The sequence below is a fragment of the Blastomyces gilchristii genome (genome assembly GCF_000003855.2).
Source record: "Blastomyces gilchristii SLH14081 genomic scaffold supercont1.2, whole genome shotgun sequence".
Lineage (NCBI taxonomy): Eukaryota > Fungi > Ascomycota > Eurotiomycetes > Onygenales > Ajellomycetaceae > Blastomyces > Blastomyces gilchristii.
Window position 1 is genome coordinate 6,189,900 of NW_003101681.1, and position 18,400 is coordinate 6,208,299.

The following is an 18,400-nucleotide window of genomic DNA, read 5'->3' on the forward strand; positions in this document are numbered from 1 at the left end:
CTAGTTCAGTAACTAGGTTAGATTTTGAAGAGAATCTAATAAACTAAAATTGATTTTTGAGATAAATTAATAAAATCTTTACAATCTCTTTCTTGAGATACAGTGAGGAAAAGTATGATATCAATTGATAATAAATCAGATAATATGACAGTTTTTGAGAGAAAAACTGACAAAAAATAAATCAATTTTTTACAGAGAAATTGATTAAAACTATTCAATTTTATTCTAAATCATTCAATTCTTCTCACACAACAAGTGTGCAACTTAAATCAGTTAATAAAGAGTGTAAAAAAGAATTAAGTATTAATGAAAGCTCTTCAGTCACTGAAAAAGTAATTCTTACTTAAAAGAATATGAAATTATGATAGATAATAACTCTGTTTTTAATTCTTTGTAAGAATATTGTATAAAACCCAGAGAAAAACACCTTACTTTTTCAAGAGAAGTAAAAAACTATTTCTAAGATCTTTTTTTTGCATTAACTGCTGCAGAAGAATGAGATAGAAACTGCTAAGATATGTACTACTGTATATCTTCTATCAAGACTTTTCCTCTTCAGAGTCTTGATATTATAGAGAATATAAGTCTGTTTCTATATAATAATATAAATATTGTCAGCAGAATGTAGAGGAACTGATTATTTATATCTCAAAATAGAAGACTTTGTCAATGATTATATCAATATAGAGTTAATTCTCAAATTCAATAGAAACCTAGTGTTGCTGTTCTCAATCTCTTGCAGAATCTATTGAATATTGAGATATTAAAACCAGATTTAATATATCTCACTGTGCAGGGATCAAAGGCTCAGTCAGACCTTGAAGTATACTGATTTTATAGTTATTGATGTGCTGTTGACTCATTGTCCACTGATTATGTATTGAATGCTGTTGCCGAGGTATCTTTTTGTATCGTTCTGCCAGGGATGGGCCAGATTGAGAGGGGTAGTACAAGGGTGAGACTTGGTGTTGAAGTCTAGATACACTGGCGACAGACTGTGGAGGTTGCACTTCAGAAGAGTCTGTTGGTTATGTACTTGATATTATCGCCGAGGTATCTTTTTGTATTTTTCTGCCGGGGATGGGCCAGATTGGGAAGGGCGGTACGAGGGTGAGACTTGGCGTTGGTGTTTTGGAACATCAAAGATGGACAGGGTTTTCGCGGAGGTCGCTCCTCGGATATCTCCACAACTACAGGTCGGGGATCTTCCAAAATCGAGAAGATTGATGCATATGACTAGGTCACTTCACCTTACAATTTGTATGGTACTCTGGCCCGGGGTTGTGGTGTGGTAGGGGAGAACGGGGGATAATCCCACACAGGAGTTTCGAACAACGTCTGGTTCACGTTTGGCTGGATAACTCCACCACCACACAGGGTATGCGGTCGGCGATGGGGTCAGAATGCTCGTATGATCGAGGGCTTTTCGATGGATCTATCGGCGGGTTCTTATTCGAAAAATCGAGCGAGTTCGTGGTGGAGCGGTTGGCTAATAGTTGATACAGAGGCTACAAAGCATATGAAAGAAAGAGAATCAATAGCTTCAAGCTGTGTTAAGTTTAATAGTCAGAGTCATATCTCTCTCAATGAAGTCACTGTATTAGATACAATTGAAGAGTTGAAGTAACTGAAGTCTCAGCTGACTCAGTAAGAAAGTGAGCTAGATGAGTATAAGCATCAGCTCAATCAGCAGCAGAAACAGCTGAATAAGTATATTACTCTTATTAATAAGCATGTCAGCAAGCTTCAGAACAATCTTCAGTATTTGATAGATGAAAGAAGCTGACTGACAGAGATATGAAGCAACTTCTACACAGAGAAAGCAGCACTCACTACTCAGAGATAAGAGCAGCAGCACAAAAATCAACAGTAATAGAAATAACTGACTTAAGTTAAAGATAATGATTCTCTCACTGAATTCACTCAGTGACTGAATGTCTTATTTGAAAAAGGCTTCAAATCACTCTCTAGAGCTCTGTGAACACCTGCAATCTCAAGAGAGCTATATGATGTCAGGTGAGATGTGTTCAGAGACAGAATCTGCTGCTTAAATATAATAAGAAATAGATTCAATTTCACATGAGAGACAGATATTTCACACTTCATCTATGACATAGAAGGGAATCAAGTCTGTAGAGAGTAAGTATTCACAGTACTCTTAAAGAAGAAGATCTGTCTCATCTGTAATTATAATGATTTTCTGCTAGATAATAGATTCTGTTCATTCTCATGATGAATCAGTAATATGATTAACTACACTGAAGATGATGAATGAGAACATTTAATATGACTGAGAGTGAGTGATATTATACTGTTTGATTCAGCAGAAGCAGATGTAATAATATTCATCAGTCATCTAGAGTTTATTATTATATAGAAGAGAGAAGATGCAGTACTCTGAGTCTTTTCATTATATTTAAAGAAACAGGCATTAGAATGACACAATGATCTGTCTACTGAAATGAGAAAGAATATGAGTACTTCTCTTCTCACTATAATCAGCAAGCTGAGATGAGAATTTCAGCTATCTGAGGAGAAAGCCTGGATAAAAGCTCAAAAACTGCATTTCTTCTTTGAGAAGTCAGATGAGCTGTCATTGACACTGTATATCTCACAGAAGATTAACTTGCTGTGAGCTGTCTCAATCTCTGACTTTATAATGATGAAGAGACTTCTATGAGAAGAGTTGAAGTCAAATCTATCTCTGATTACATCTCTTATTTTCATCAAGTGTCTGAATAACTTTTAAAGAAGAATTAGAGACAATGAGTCAGTCATCTGACATGCTTAAACTGATTGAAGAACTCAATTCACTGAATATATACAAAGCTTCAGATAATTTGATTAAAATAATAATCATCACTCTTATCAGACTCTCTTGATCAGATAATAGATGAAAACTATCAAGTTATCTATGTCTGCTGCAGATCTCACAGTGACTTTCTCTGCAAGCATCTCTGCAGTGAGCAGGCTGCTGATTAGACATGCAGAGAGCAAATCACCAGCATCTGCAGCAGAGTGCTATGTGTGCAGAGACTCTCATTACATTAACTGCTATCTCAGAAAAGAGAAGATCAGCAATCATCTAGTGAATCAAGTTGAATGAGAGAGTGATAGAGAAGAGAATAATAATCTATTATAACTAAATCTCAGTCTAGATTCTGATAGTAAGTCAGAAAAATAGACAATGAGTCAGATACTGAGAGATCTGTCTCATTTATAAATACTCTTTCAGACAATTATCTGAGTATGTTTAACACTGATATATACACTATCACAGTGTGTGATGTTCTTATAAGTAATTAAGAACATATTAGTGAACTGCAGTACTTACTCTACATCTTTCTTATTATTCTCATTGATACTCTCTGAGACAATCTCTCAGTTTGCATTAATACAGACACAGGTATATCACTTATTGATATAGTAATAATAAGCATATTCTTTTCTCAATATCAGTCAGCTGCTCTGTCATATGACTGATGTGTGTACATTCAAGAAGTTGATTCAGATACAAATGAATTGAACCTATTCATATTAACAGCTCTCACTCTAAAGACAGATGATGATACTCTTTTTCATCTGAAGAGTGAATTTCATCTGATGTGATATCTCAGATGCAATATAATTATAGTAAATGATATATTATCATTAGTAAGAGTCATCATCAATGTTCATGATGAGTGTATTATATTTTATAAGAAATATGCTATAAATGTCAAGATTATCAGAGACACTATCTATGCAGGTAGAAACTCTCTCTTATTATAAAAGTAAAAAAGAATCATCATCTGCTTCACAGATATCAATGTTATTAATAATGATTCAATTGAGAAGTTATCTCTGTTTTCTATCTCATATATGAAATTATTCAGTCTACAGTTCAATCTATTGACAGATACAGAAGATTATAATAATTTTCTTCAGATTCTCACAGTAAACACTCTCACTGAGTGAGTTGAAGCACAGATATCAGATCACTGAGTAGCAGGCAATTATAAAGCAATTCAGAAGATTATTAACTGACATCACAAACTTTTTAATTTCAATCTGAAATTATTTTCAGACAATGTAAAGATATCACTACAGTTCATTAATAAAGATGATTTTTTCAGACTGAAGCAGTAATCATACTCTCTCTTATGAAGAGATTGAGAAGCAGCTGATTAAATCTTGAATCTGCTTGTTTAAAATGAAAGAATTGAGAGAGTTTCTCTTGAGATCAAGAATTCTATCACTTTCTCTGTGTTCATAATCTGATATAAAGAGAAACTGTGTGTAATTGTGAACTTGCAGAAGATCAATCTACAATTGTTTTCAAATGTATATTCTTTACTGACACAGCAGAATGTTCTGCAGTTATTAAGCAGTTTCATAGTATTCTTATCAATGAATATTCATCAAGGCTTCTTTCAACAGCTTATAGAAGATTCTGATCACTTCAAAATCATCTTCATCACACTGTATTAAGAGCTTGAACACTTTACAGTTGCTATAATGAGATTGACAATCTCACTCAGATTCTTTCAGCAATATGTGGTTCGGAAGAACGTACGACCGTCGGATAATAACGCGGCCGCTTCCGAACTACTAGCGTACGCGTACAAGTGTAAAGGGGCCATAGCGGCTGCTAATTAAATTAGCATACAATATTACAATATATAAGAAGCCGGTGTATGCCTGTAATCATATACTGGCTTAAGCAACCTTTGAATCACATCTGATAGCATGTCTAAAAACCGGTGAGAAGCACAGGCTCCTTCAGAGTGTGATAATTCCATCTATAAAGCAATTCATAGTTATCATGCCAGTGTGATTCTAGAACATCTCAAAAGATAGTGTACAAAGAGCAGTGAGCAGAAGAGCATTTAATTGATACTGCTTCACTTATTGAGGGAAAACTCCACACCCAGGTGAATGCCATGTATGAGAAGCAAACAGATGAGATGTGAGAAAGAAAATGAGAGTGATGAACCAGATTCAAAGAAGTTCACTCTCTACTCAAAAGAAGAATAAAAGAGGGAATGATCATCACCGGAGTTATATGATGATAACAGAAATCATATAACAATATAGCAATAGAGTGATATAATGATAGACATCATACAATCAATCAGAAATCACTGAAATAAATACCTCTTCTAGCTGATACAAATAATATCCTTCTCTGCTATCTGAACTGAAAGGTATACAGAACCTCTCAGAGAGTTTACTCAAAGTAGTAAGAAAAGCAGTCAAGACTGCTGAACTGAAATTGAAGCTCTGTATATATATAAGAATTCTAAATGAGATTAAGGTCTTGCATACACAGTGACAGGCTGAGACAGAAGCTAAACAATAATTGACATTCACTGCAGATCAAGCATTCACTATGAAGAGCTTCACTGACACAATCATCATCATTAATAAGAATAGAGAAAACCAGATCTTAGGCCTGCAGCAGAAGATTGAACATTTACACAGACAGGTGACTACACTGAACCTGAAGATCTCATCACAATTATTCACAATCTCTTCAGAAGTGTATACATCATCAGAGACTGCTGTACAGAATAAGAATCTGAGTATGAAATACATCAAGTCAGAAGATCTGCTGAAGCTATTAAGCTTTAATAGCAACTGAAAAAATGATGCTGCAATCAGCTGACTAAGTCAGATGTGATCATATTATTGAATTAAATATGAACTCACAGACAGACAGTTAACAGAATTTCAACAAGTCTTAAGATCTGCTATGTTTCTACATAGAAAAGTGAAGTCATTATAAATAACTGATGAAAAGATGAATCTTACAGACTCAGAGTGATATTCATTCTCACAAATATGAAATAAGTTTTTCAAATGAATCTTGTATAACTTTGAGAAAGTGAATATATGAGATAAGTGTTATGAACACTTCACTGAGTGTAGATAAGTGAGTAATCTTATATCATACTTCATATACTTCAGCTTACACTATCTTGTATTGAATGAAGAGCTCTCAATATCTTTCTATTTACAGATCTTCATTTATGATCTTACACTTAAGTTGAGAGCAGAATGAAAATGCTTAATCTCACAGTCAGATATAGTGAAGAAAGCATACAATATTCTTATTATACAGAAACAAGTAAGTCAATTATAACAGAAAATACTACAATCAGATATATCTCAGCAGAGAACAGATAATCAGACTTCTATAACATAAGTTATATATTTAGACACAATGAATCTAGATCTGAATGTTATCACTAAAGTGCTGAATTCTCTGAAAAAGAAATCCTCTGAGTGAAAACCTTGATATTGTGAGTATTGAGCTTGCTTCAACTGCAGATACTAAAATCATGATATAAAAGATTACACTCAGCATGTGCAGTCAAGAGAAGCAAGAGAGTTAAAAAACTAGCAGAATCAGTGAGCTCAGAGACACTCACTGATATTCTATGAAAAGTCTTTAAAGTGAAAGAGATATCTGTATTAGATGACTCTCTGAATCCTGTGAATACAAAGAAGAAGCAGGCTCTTAAATGAGATGCAGGTGAGAATGAAGTGAATACTCATCTCAATGCCTTGAGACCTGAAATATTAATATATAGAGAGCACTTGAGTAAGAATTAAGAGATGGCTATAAAAGTGTTAGCAGACACAGAAGCTTCTACATAATATATTAATAATCATATAATTTGAAGATTGAAAGAAGTTCACTGAGTGAAGAATTCTCAACACATAAGATTATCTGATAATTAATATTTGATATCACCTGCAAAAGTAAGAGTTCTCTTACACTTCAGAGAATGATCTTGCTATATTTGAGCGCGAGAGCTGCAGAACATGGAATATGACCTTATTCTCAGACTCAATTGATTTCAAAGGTTCAATTCACAGATTCAATGATGTACATATCATATGCAGTTAACTGATAGAAAGAAAACAGTTCATACAATTCTATCAACTGATATGAGAAGGACATTTCACACTTCTGATATATAAGGATTAAATCTACTTACACATTAACAAGCAAAGAGAATGATTCACAAGACCTCATTTAAAAGCATTCTGTATATCATACAGGACCTGGAAGCAGAGAAAACTAAGATAAAAGATATACAGAAGGATAAGTGTATAAAGAAGCTTCTGAAGAAGTATAAGAAGATCTTCTGAACAGATCTTTCATCAGAATTGCTGCTGAAACAAGGATTCATACATGAGATTGACACAGGGGACACAAAACCAGTCAATCAGAATGCATACTCTCTGTCACAAACACATCTCAAAGAACAGAAGCATCAGATTATCAATCTTCTAGAATATAATCTCATACAATTCTCATCAAGCACATGGGACTTTCCAGTTCTATTCATGAAAAAGGCGGGTGAGAAGTGACAGATGTGTATCAATTATCAAGCACTTAACAAGCTTACAATCAAGAATGAATATTCACTGTCACAGATTCAACAACAGTTGAATACAGTCAGAAACACCTGATATCTATCAAAGATCAATCTTCTCTTAGAATACTGACAGATCTGTGTAGATGAACTATCAGTTCTGTGAACTGTGTTTAATACATAATGAGAGAAGTTTGAATTCCTAGCAATGTTATTCAATCTGATAAATGCATCTGTCATCTTTCAAATAATGATGAATACAATTCTTTATAAACAGAATAAAACCTCATATCTTATATATCTCAATGACATTCTAGTCTTTTCAAACTCATACAATGAATATCTGAAGCATCTCAATGAAGTGCTTATAACTTTGACAGAGTATAAGCTCTACATCAAATCAATCAAGTATATGTTTGAAATGAAAGAGTTGAAGTTTGTAGAACATGTAGTGAGTGATGACTGTATATATCTCATTCTGAAGAAATTGAATGTCATAGTAAATTAACTGCAGCTGAGAAATGTATATCATATATAACAGTTTCTTAAGTTGATCTCATACTACTGCAGATTCATCAAGGATTTCACATGAATATCTGCATCACTCTCAGATCTCTTGAGAGAAACAGATGCAAATCTGTAAAAGAAGAAGTTTTATTCAATCATCTGAAATGCTGCATGTGAAGAGGCTTTTCTCACACTGAGAGAACATGTAATAACATTCTCAGTGCTTATTCAATCAGATTGTGATAAACCTTTCTACATCAAGATAAATGCATCTGAATGAGCTATCAGAGGTGTTCTTCTACAGATGAGTAAGAACAGTAAGCTGCACTTGATAGCATATAATGATAGAAAACTATCAAGCACTGAGCTCAATTACTCAGTGCATGAAAAGGAATTACTAGTGATTAAGCACATGCTGATGTTATAAAATAGATATATTGACAACAGGCATACAACAACAGTGATCACAGATCATGAAAGTCTTATCTATCTATAATTAATAACAAAACCTTTCAAATGCTTAGCACATTGAATCTCAGAGTTCTAAGCATACAATCTTCATATTAAATACTGAAAGAAATTGAACACTGTAATACCTGACATAATCAGTTGCAGATCTGATTTCATGAGTGAGAGTTCTGTGAATCAGACACAAGAGACATTCATGTTAAACACACTGAGAGAATACAAGGAATCAGAATGAGTGAACATCATGATCTCTCACTTGAAGAATGACAAGATATTGAATAACAAGTGTCTTGTGAGAGTAGTAGAAGAGATGCTTCTGAACTTCAAGCTGAGAAAATTGAGAAATAAAAATGATGTTGTGCTTTACTACAATCTAGAATATGTAGAAGCTCTCTATCTAGAATCTTCATTTAGACACAACTTGATGACTCACATACACAAGGAATTCAGTCACTTAGAAAGCCCTGAACTCATGAGTGTACTCAAACCAAGAGTATACTGACTAAGCATGACTGAGAACATCCAGGTGTACACTTATAGATGCCTGAATTGCCAGGTTGTGAAAGAATCTAAGAAAGGATTAGAACATGAGAAAGCACAACATCAGATAAAGTGTATGATACAACTGTTCAAACAATGAAGAGTGAATCTCATAGACATATTGCTGTGAACATCAAATGAAAATTAATGAATAATCACTGCTATTGATTACACTACTGACTGGTCAGTTGTGAAAGCAGTTTCAGAGACAATAGAGAAGATGATGATGAAGTTTCTATATAATAAGATCTATATCAACTATGAAATACTGCGTGAGATTCTAACTGATAATAATGTGAATCTCATAGAAGAAGTAATGAGGCATTTCATGAGTCAGTTATAGATAAGACATTGTAGAACAATGCTATATCATTCACAGACAAACAGAAAGATGAAATGCTTGAATAGAATCTTGAGCAATATGCTGATGAAATATCTAGTGAGCAAGTCTACAAGACTATGAGATGAATATCTCAGGCAGGCGCTATTAGCCATGCAGATTCGACAGTATGCAGTCTTCAAGTGTTCATCATTCTATCTGTTGTATGGATTGCATCCGCGCATCCCGGAGAATGCTTTGAAAAAGGTGAGAGAGGGAACAGCAGTTGCAGACATAATAGTTACAGATGCAGCAGGAACAGCAGTTACAGACACAGCAGTAGCAGTTGCAGATGCAGTAGTCATGAATATGAAATCAAGATTGAAAGAGATCAGTCATGCACATGCAAAAGCTAACAAGTTACTTCTAAATCAAGCAATTCAATTAAAAAGAATACAAGACTCACTTGTTAAGAAATTGAGTCTCAAGATAAAAATGTAAGTTCTCATACACAATGAGAGTTCTGAGAAGTTTCAATCTAGATGATTTGAGTTATATAAGATACTTAAATCACATTCTCTGAGAACATATGCATTGAAAGAATCAGAGGAATGAATCTTACATAACTTAATCAATGATTCATGACTTATAAAAGCAAAGATGCAAGACCTGAGTGAATTATAGTCATTCACAGCACTATCATCAGCATTGAAAAAGAAGAGACTTATAATTGAAAAGTCTTACAAAGTAAGAGAAATCATAGACACTTACAAATCAGATGACCTCACTTATTCTGATCTTTTCACAATTACAAGGAAAGAATGAGAAGAAATGAAGAAATCAGATGAATATTATACTTCAATAAGTGATGAGACTGTAGCTGATTGTATGATAACACACTGCAGATAGTAAGTGCAATGTGGTAAAGAGCAGTCTCAAAGTGACAGACTTGCATGTGAATCAGATTGCAGAAGAAAAAGAAATTCAGAGTTGAATTTAACTGTTTACACCAGTTCAATCACAGAGATCACAGAGAATGAACTATCTGAAACATCTGCAGATACATGAGATCAAGCTATCTTGACCTCTGAAGATACTCAGAGATCAGATGAGGTTAGTTTTGATAAGCTGTTTACTGTAGTGATCTGAGTGAGTGAAGAGAGACAGTATAATATATGAGACAGAATCACAAAAGATGAAAGCTGCTGAACCTAGTCACTGAACACTGTATCATATAGAGATTATGTAAGAGTAGTGACTAGCAGACAAAGAAAAAGCATAAGAAAAGAGATAATGAATTGATCATCAACTGTAAGAGTCAGCTGTAAAAGATAAATGTTATCATATATATCTCATTCATTTTCATATATCATACATTTAATTTATTTCCAATGTCACATCACCTGAAAAACATCAAAAACAAAGAAAATCTCAAAACTCAAGATTTGCAAGAGATTCAAGAGCTGCAAGCTGCTCTTGCAATAACATCATACACATCTTCAATTCCTCTATCACTCTGTGTATGACATTAATGTCATTTATTGCAAGATTGGCTGAAATGCTAATATAGAAATGTGTACATATATATGTAGAGAAATTGAAGAAGAGTGTGAGACCTGCAGAATCAGAAGCCAGAGCAGGAGAGATGAAGATGAAAGAAACAGAAGAAGAAGAAGACACAGAACTGAATGAATAACAGTGAGAGTCATCTGAGACTGAACACTTATGATCTGGTGTGTGCACAACCTTCTCTGCAGAGAAGGGAGAGAAAGTGATAAGAGAAGCTTGAGAGTGAGAGAGAGTAGTCTCAGCAGTATTATCATCTTTGATTAAAATGGCCTCTGGCACTGAAGTAACTAAGAACTATTATTAGTGTACAAAACTGTAAAAGCAGAGGTAACAATTACTGAATGAACATCTGCTAGTCTTAGAATTGTATATACAATTACAACACACACAAGGCTTCTCAGAAAGAGAGAGAAGAACATGAGGGAATACAGGAAGCAGAATGCAGTGTGTGAATGACTCATTCTCATAATGACATTTCAGACAAGGTGTATGAGCCTCACATCTGTGAGTGTAAAAGAGTATGACATCTGTGTTTTCATTTCTGAAAACATGAATATCTTTCACCTGCATCATGAAGTTGAATGACAGATATCAGAGAATAGACTGATACAGATCTATCATTCTGAAGGAATTCATCAGAATAAATGTTCTCATAATATTGAACTTTATAATTGTGAAAAGCTTCTTGATATCTGTGAATATCATAACTTTATACACAGTAAAACTCATAACAATTTTCTCTAAGAACAGAAAAATCAGTGTTAGAAAGAGAAGATGAAAAAGAAAAAGACTTACAATCTCAACACTGTTGAGAAGAGAGGTGATTCTCTGATATGAATAAATGATTGTCTTATCATGAATATTTAAAACAAATATAATAATTGATGTTCATGACTGAGCTTCAGATAGTCATGTCATACACAGTCTTTATATAATAAATTATTCTGAGAGTTGGCAAGAAGAGCAGAAGTGTATATACTGAGAGAGATGGTTCATTAAGTCTACACAATATCTCCTTAAAACAGAGAGAGCTGGTAATGAAAGCAGAGATGATAAAACCAGAAGTGGCAGAAGTGAGGGTCACAGGAACAGAGGTAGCGGGAGCGGGAGAACCAGACACAGGGATAAGTATAGAAGATTGAGAAGCAGCAGAGAAAGGAACAGAGAGGAAAGCAGTAGAGAAAGAAGTGGCAGAAGAGACAAGAAGAGATGCAGAAGACCCAGTCATACATGACACAGACAATTCCTTCATTATCATGTTCTTCAAGTTCTTGATCAAGAATGCAACATCAGGTTCACTATCATCAGCAGACACAGATCTGTCAATATATGAAGATTCTACATGAATAAAAACAAACATATCAGCATCTGTGTTCATGCAAAATTGTGCCAGAAAACACAATCAGAAACCCGCTGAGAAGGAAACAGTCAAGAATGTATGAGAAGATGAAGAAGGTGTGTCATCATTCATGATAATATATTATTCTGGTGATCATTAGAAGATAAACAAGTCCTGATCATATTTCACAACATGTTACACTTACTGCTAACAAACTGCTCAGTATGAGCACTATGATGACACTTGTTGTGAGAACAGAGGGCCATTGCCAGAAACACATACAATGTGATAGATGAACAGATAGAAAGAGTTGAACAGAAGAAGGAGTAGAAATCTTGAATAGTGATAGTGTTTGATAATGATGAAATGAAGAAGATGGTTGAAGAATGAGAAAAGTTAGTAAATGAGTGATGTAATATAGTGGAAGTTTCTTTGTAAGAGTATACACAGAATGCTAGCTAAATCAGAGATAGGTCACACAATTATGAAACACTAGTGGCAAGCTAATCTGCATGAAGCTAGGGTGTACAACATGGTCACGTGGGCATGACTGAATCTGGTGAGGGAGGATGTGGTTTGGAAGAATGTATGACTGTCGGATAATAACACAGCCGCTTCCGAACTACTAGTGTACATGTATGAGTGTAAAGGGGCCATAGCAGCCGCTAATTAAATTAGCATATGATATTACAATATATAAGAAGCCGGCGTACGCCTGTAATCGTACACTGGCTTAAGCAATCTTTGAATCACAAATATATGAAAGAGATACTGACACAATTCTTGTGACAATTTATCTTAGTCTATGTTAACAACATCATCATCTTCTCACATTTGCTAAATAATTATTTTTATCACATGCAGACAGTATTCATTATCTTTGAGACATTCAGAGTGATAATATTTTTATTCAAATGTTATTTCATCTATCTCTCTGTGTGTTTGCTGAGTCATTACATTGACTGATAGAGAATATTCACTCAGAAGAAGAAGATAGTTACTATTATAAACCTGATCTTCTCTATAACTCTCAGAAAGCTGAAGAGAGTCATCAGTCTCTTTAACTACTACTATAACTTTGTGAATTTCTATACAGATAATTATTATTATTATTATTCTTCAATTATAGATGTATGCAGTCAGAGACTATGACATCTACCTGAGAACCTTTAGTTCTCAGGGTTTTTTCTATGTCTGTAAAGTTAACTATTATACATTCATCAATTTCAGATATGCAAAATCAGAAAATTCCAGCTCAGAATACAAAAACTGTTTATAAATTACAGTGTTTTAACATCTTTTGATACTTTGAAATCATTTGACAATATCATGACAAAGGAAAAGAGAAAAAGAACACAGTCTCAAAGATAGACACATTAAATAGATAGTATAGAAAGAAATTGAAAGAAAAAGAAAAAGAAAAAGATAAAGTAAAGAGAGACTATAACAAAACAAATTATTAAAAGAGAGTGTATAGCTGTTTTAACAGACTATATCTGATTAATTTCCTCCTCTTCATATTCAGATAATTCTGAATTTAGCCATTTTCTTATAGCTGCTTGAGTTTCTGATAGAAAGTCTATTAAGTATTTAATTCCTGTCTCAGTTGAGAATAAGAATCTCATATTTAATTGATTTAAATCATACTTCTCTTTCAATCTAGCTCTGAGACTATTGTATAATACACAGTGTATTATAATATACTCAGAATTCTCATTTGTATTACAGAATGAGCATTTTATTGAGTTAAATCTATTATCAAATCTTTGTATATAAGATTTGAAATAGTCATGTTCTAGTTTCAGCTGTATTATAGATGAGAATATTTTCTTTTTATATTTAATTAAACAAGATTTCCACTTGGGTTTTATTTTAAATCTTGAATAATGTATACTTTTCTTTTATTTGTATCAGCTTTCATTTCACTTATCTAAACAAGATTCTTTTATTTTTCTCTTTATAAAAGATCAGAATATAATTTTTTGAATAGATCTGCTTAATTCTGTACTCTTTTTTACAGCTGAATCAGTCAATTCATTATCATGAATATTTATATAAGCAGAAACTTAGTGCAGATGAATTATCAGCTTTAATATTCTTCTCTTTTGAATTTTTAAAACAGAGTTTAAGATCAGTTCAAGATTCATTTGATCATTATAAATCTGACTATTTCTAAGTCTTTTTAAAGTAGCTTGACTATCAGAGAATATTCATATCTCTTTCAAACAATTTCCTCTTTTATAAGATTTTATTTCAATGAGTTTGAAAGCTTTCACTATTATAAATAGTTCAGCATCAAAGACTTCACATTCACAGTCTAGATTTCAGAAATCTGAGATAAAATTAATATTATCTTCAGTATAAGCAATGTCTGCATCTAATCTATTCAAGTTCTCATTTTTTGAGTCATCTGAATAAATCAGAATAGAGTCTTTTATATTAATTGTAGAAATTCTCTTCAAATACTGTTTATATTCTTTCTCTTTTAATAGTTCACTTATTTATAAGTTTATAAGAGATTCAAGCTTTTCTCTTCAGAGTGATAACTTCTCATGATCAACTTTTTCAATATTTAAAGAAGAAAATTGACTACAGATGCTAGTCACCTGCAGGATGCATCTTAAGCTAATTACATTTAATTCTCTATAATTAACTGATCACTGCATCTGTCCTCTCAGGCCAGTCACTAATTTCCAGGGGTGTTAGTTAGTGACTGCCACCGCCCACTTAGTGACATACACACCAAGCTTCCAGTTGCTGATCTCGGCCTTATTAGATGCTCATAGGCCTATCAATCAGCTGTCATAGCCTCACCCTGTGTTAGGAACTAATCATAGACTTGATGACTGCAGTTCTCTCTGCCAGTATTAGGGCTTGGCAGTGAGCTTGCAGGCTCTAGCCTATCAGAGTGCTCTGCCTAGGGCCTAGATGCACGTCTAGGCCTGCTAGTCAGGTGGTTTTCAAAATCATTCTCTGTATTTGAGGGGGAGCTAGGCTCTGATGACAGCCCTAGTTAGGGACTCACTTAAGTAGTGTATAACCACTACATTAGGCTTGGCTCTATATCATTAGAACCTTGACAGGTGCACAGTAGAATAGTGGGACATTGGCATCCCATGCCGGCCCTGATGAGTGTTTGCAGAATCTCACTTAACTAGTGGCTTGGCTTGCAGTAGAGAGTTCTACCCCGCACCAAGCCTTACTAATTAGGCTCAGCCCCTATTACATGGGGGCTTTCATGGGTAAGAAGTGGCAGGTGCCAGCGGTGGGATTCGAACCCACGCACCTCTAATGTGTGCGGCCTTGGTTACCAGTCTTATCAACTGAGCCACACTGGCTTTATACAGATAAAATAGAAGCACTGAAAACACTCAAAATCAGAATGCTATGCAACAGCTTCTGAACAGGTCAGAAAAGAGCATTGTATACAGCAAGAATTAAATTAATTGAGTTTAAAGTATCTCTGCAATTTCAAGCTTTACTTACAGAGACTTAACTTTTCTTCAATACTGTTAAACAGGCCTTAATGAACACTTTCACAAGAGTATACTCTGACTTTAAGCAATCATTCATTGTGTACATAAATTCTAGTAAACAGTGTGAGATAGAGATTGCACTGCATCAGATAAGTACTGATGAGATTGAGAGACTCATTCTATTTCTATCATGATGATTGAACCTGGCAGAGAGACAGTATTAAGTGACTGAATTAGAGCACTTGAGATTGATATAAGCTCTGAAAAAGCTTTCTCAATACCTCAACAGTAAATTCATTATTGTGACTGATTATATTGTACTTATATTCACTCTTCAGTTATCTGTCACAGGTCATTGAAGCAATTGATTGATAAATTAAGCCCTGACTCTTAGCATGTATATTTCATGCATGCAAATCTGCTATTATAAAGACACTTTATATTATAATATTGATACTCTCTTCTGATTACACACTCTCACAGATGTTTCTGAAGAGATTTCTCAAGATAATTAAGAAAAGATACATCAAGCACTCACTCAGCAAGCTGATGAAATCAAGAATGAGTTTGTCACTGCTGTATTCAATGTAGGCATCACTCTCTCAAATAATATCAAAGATCAATTGTGTAAGAACCTATCAGCTGATTCAGTCTTGAAAAAGATCTATTATAAAGTGATGTGAGAGAGAAAATATCATTCATTCACACTTCAAGACAGTCTTCTGTTCTTTGTCAATCACTGTCTCTGTATTACACAGATCTTAGCAGAAGACCTCATCTGCATATGTCACAATGCTGCTGAACACCTGAGTCTTTATCAAACAGAAGACATTGTATACTGATTCTTCTTCTTATCTCACACTTGTAAATGAATTCTCAATTACATCTCATATTGTCTTAATTGTCAATTATCTAAGTCATCAAATCACTCTTAGTGAGGGAAATCACATCTCATCTTATCTCTGAAAGAATCATTTGAGGTTCTGTTAATTAATTTTATTACTGAATTACTGATAAGTAACAGCTGTGACATAATACTGACAGTCACAGATAAATTCTTAAAAGTCATCATTCTAATTGCTGAGTAAGAGAAATGAGACACTCTGTGATGAGTGAAAGAGTTCTATAGAGAAGTAGTCTGCTACTGACAGCTCTCACTGATTATTATCTCAGATAGAAATCTCAAATTCATATTATAATTCTGAAAGAGCATTCTTTAACAGATGAGAATCAAGAGCTGAATGACAACTGTCTACAATTCTTATTCAAATGATCAGAGTGAGTGAATCAATCTCACTATTGAAATCATCTTGCAAGCACTTCTCATAGACAAGTACAAATTATCTTGAAGAATTCTACTCAATCAGATAAAAAGAGCTCTGAACTCAGTAGCTACTCACTCAGCAGTAGTCTTCTCATTTGAATTACTTACAGAAGTCAAGCTGAGGTGGCTGCTGCTGAGAGATAAAGAAGTCTCAGTAGATGTGACTGAATTCATCACAGTTCATGACACTGTATGATAGAATACTCTAGATTTATACACTCTTACAAAGATTAAAATGATGAAATTCTTCAACTGCTCTCACACTCAATCAGTTATTAAGATAAGTGACTTTGTCTTTCTTAACCTGGCCCGCAAGAATGAGAAAGAATATACTGTTTAAGAATCTTCAAAGATCTCATCTCTGCAGACTGACTTATTTGAGATTGTTATGAAAGTCTCTGATATTATCTTTCATCTACTACTTCTTCTCAAGTGATGTATGCACTCTGTCATTTCTATCATTTATTTGAAAAAAACACTTCTATATTCTGCAGATCTTGAACATTCATCTTCAGAGTCAGTCATTGTGACTAATCAGCCTCAATTTGAAATTGAAAAGATTATCAGCAAATGCACAGAGAGGAAAAAAACATATCTTCAGATCAAGTGAAGAGAATATGAAGATCTGATCTGAGAACTTCTTGATATGATCACAGAGAATACTTCAGATCTTGTCAAGGTCTTCATAGTCAAGAGATCTCACGGGCGACCATGTCAAGCCTAAGAGAGACAGGCAAGAAAGAGAATATTATAAGTAAAAGTAATAAGAAAAAAGAGAGAAAGAAGAAAAGAAAAGAAAATTCATTATCACTATTTTTAACTATTAACTGCAGAAGAGAAAGAAAAAAGAAGAAAACAGAATAAAGAAAAACAAAATCAGAGATCTTTCACTTATCACATTCATCTCAAGCCTCTTATCAATCATTCTCAAGCTCATGTTACAGCTTCATCTTCTGTTTAGCAAGACATGCATTTCAGAATGCAACATTCACTGACAGATTATTATTCATAAGATTGCTGAAGCATGCCTCACTAGACAGCTTGAAGAAATAATTATCATTGATGATGTCATTCACAGCTGAGATCACATTAGTAAATTCCCTGATCTTGTCTAACTTCTTTCACACAGCCTGCACAGTGTTCAGATTATATTTATCAAGATTAGACAGTCATCTCAACACCTTCAGATTCTGTGTCATACAGTTGATAGTCTGATCTCTGAAAGATAAAATTGATAACTGCTATCTGCTACTTATCTTAATATTCTCAATCACTCTGACAGGAGTTGAACTAGCATTTCCCTCACTAATTCAGACACACTTAATAGGTTTCAAAGCAACTGAACTCAAGGTCTTTCATTTCAAGAGAGTAAGTGTCTTCTCAGCAGAGACAAAGATCAAATCATTTTTATTCACATCACTATCTTTGATAGTGTCATCTCTGTTCACATTCACAGTTTTCTTGAACTCTGACACACTTTCTTCAAACAGC

At 34.0% G+C, this 18,400-nt stretch overlaps 1 protein-coding gene and 1 non-coding gene across 2 annotated transcripts; one reads left to right on the top strand and one right to left on the bottom strand.

Annotated features, from left to right (window-relative positions):
* Nucleotides 1–5,371: 5,371 nt before the first annotated feature.
* Nucleotides 5,372–5,623, top strand: BDBG_16424 (uncharacterized protein; the record flags this gene model as incomplete). Its single annotated transcript, XM_031724378.1, has 1 exon — nucleotides 5,372–5,623. The coding sequence occupies one exon, from the start codon at nucleotides 5,372–5,374 to the stop codon at nucleotides 5,621–5,623; it is 252 nt and encodes an 83-aa protein (XP_031576565.1).
* A 9,743-nt stretch (nucleotides 5,624–15,366) lies between these two features.
* On the bottom strand, nucleotides 15,367–15,447 carry BDBG_16425. Its single transcript has one exon. It is a non-coding gene; the product is annotated as a tRNA-Leu (tRNA).
* Nucleotides 15,448–18,400: the final 2,953 nt, after the last annotated feature.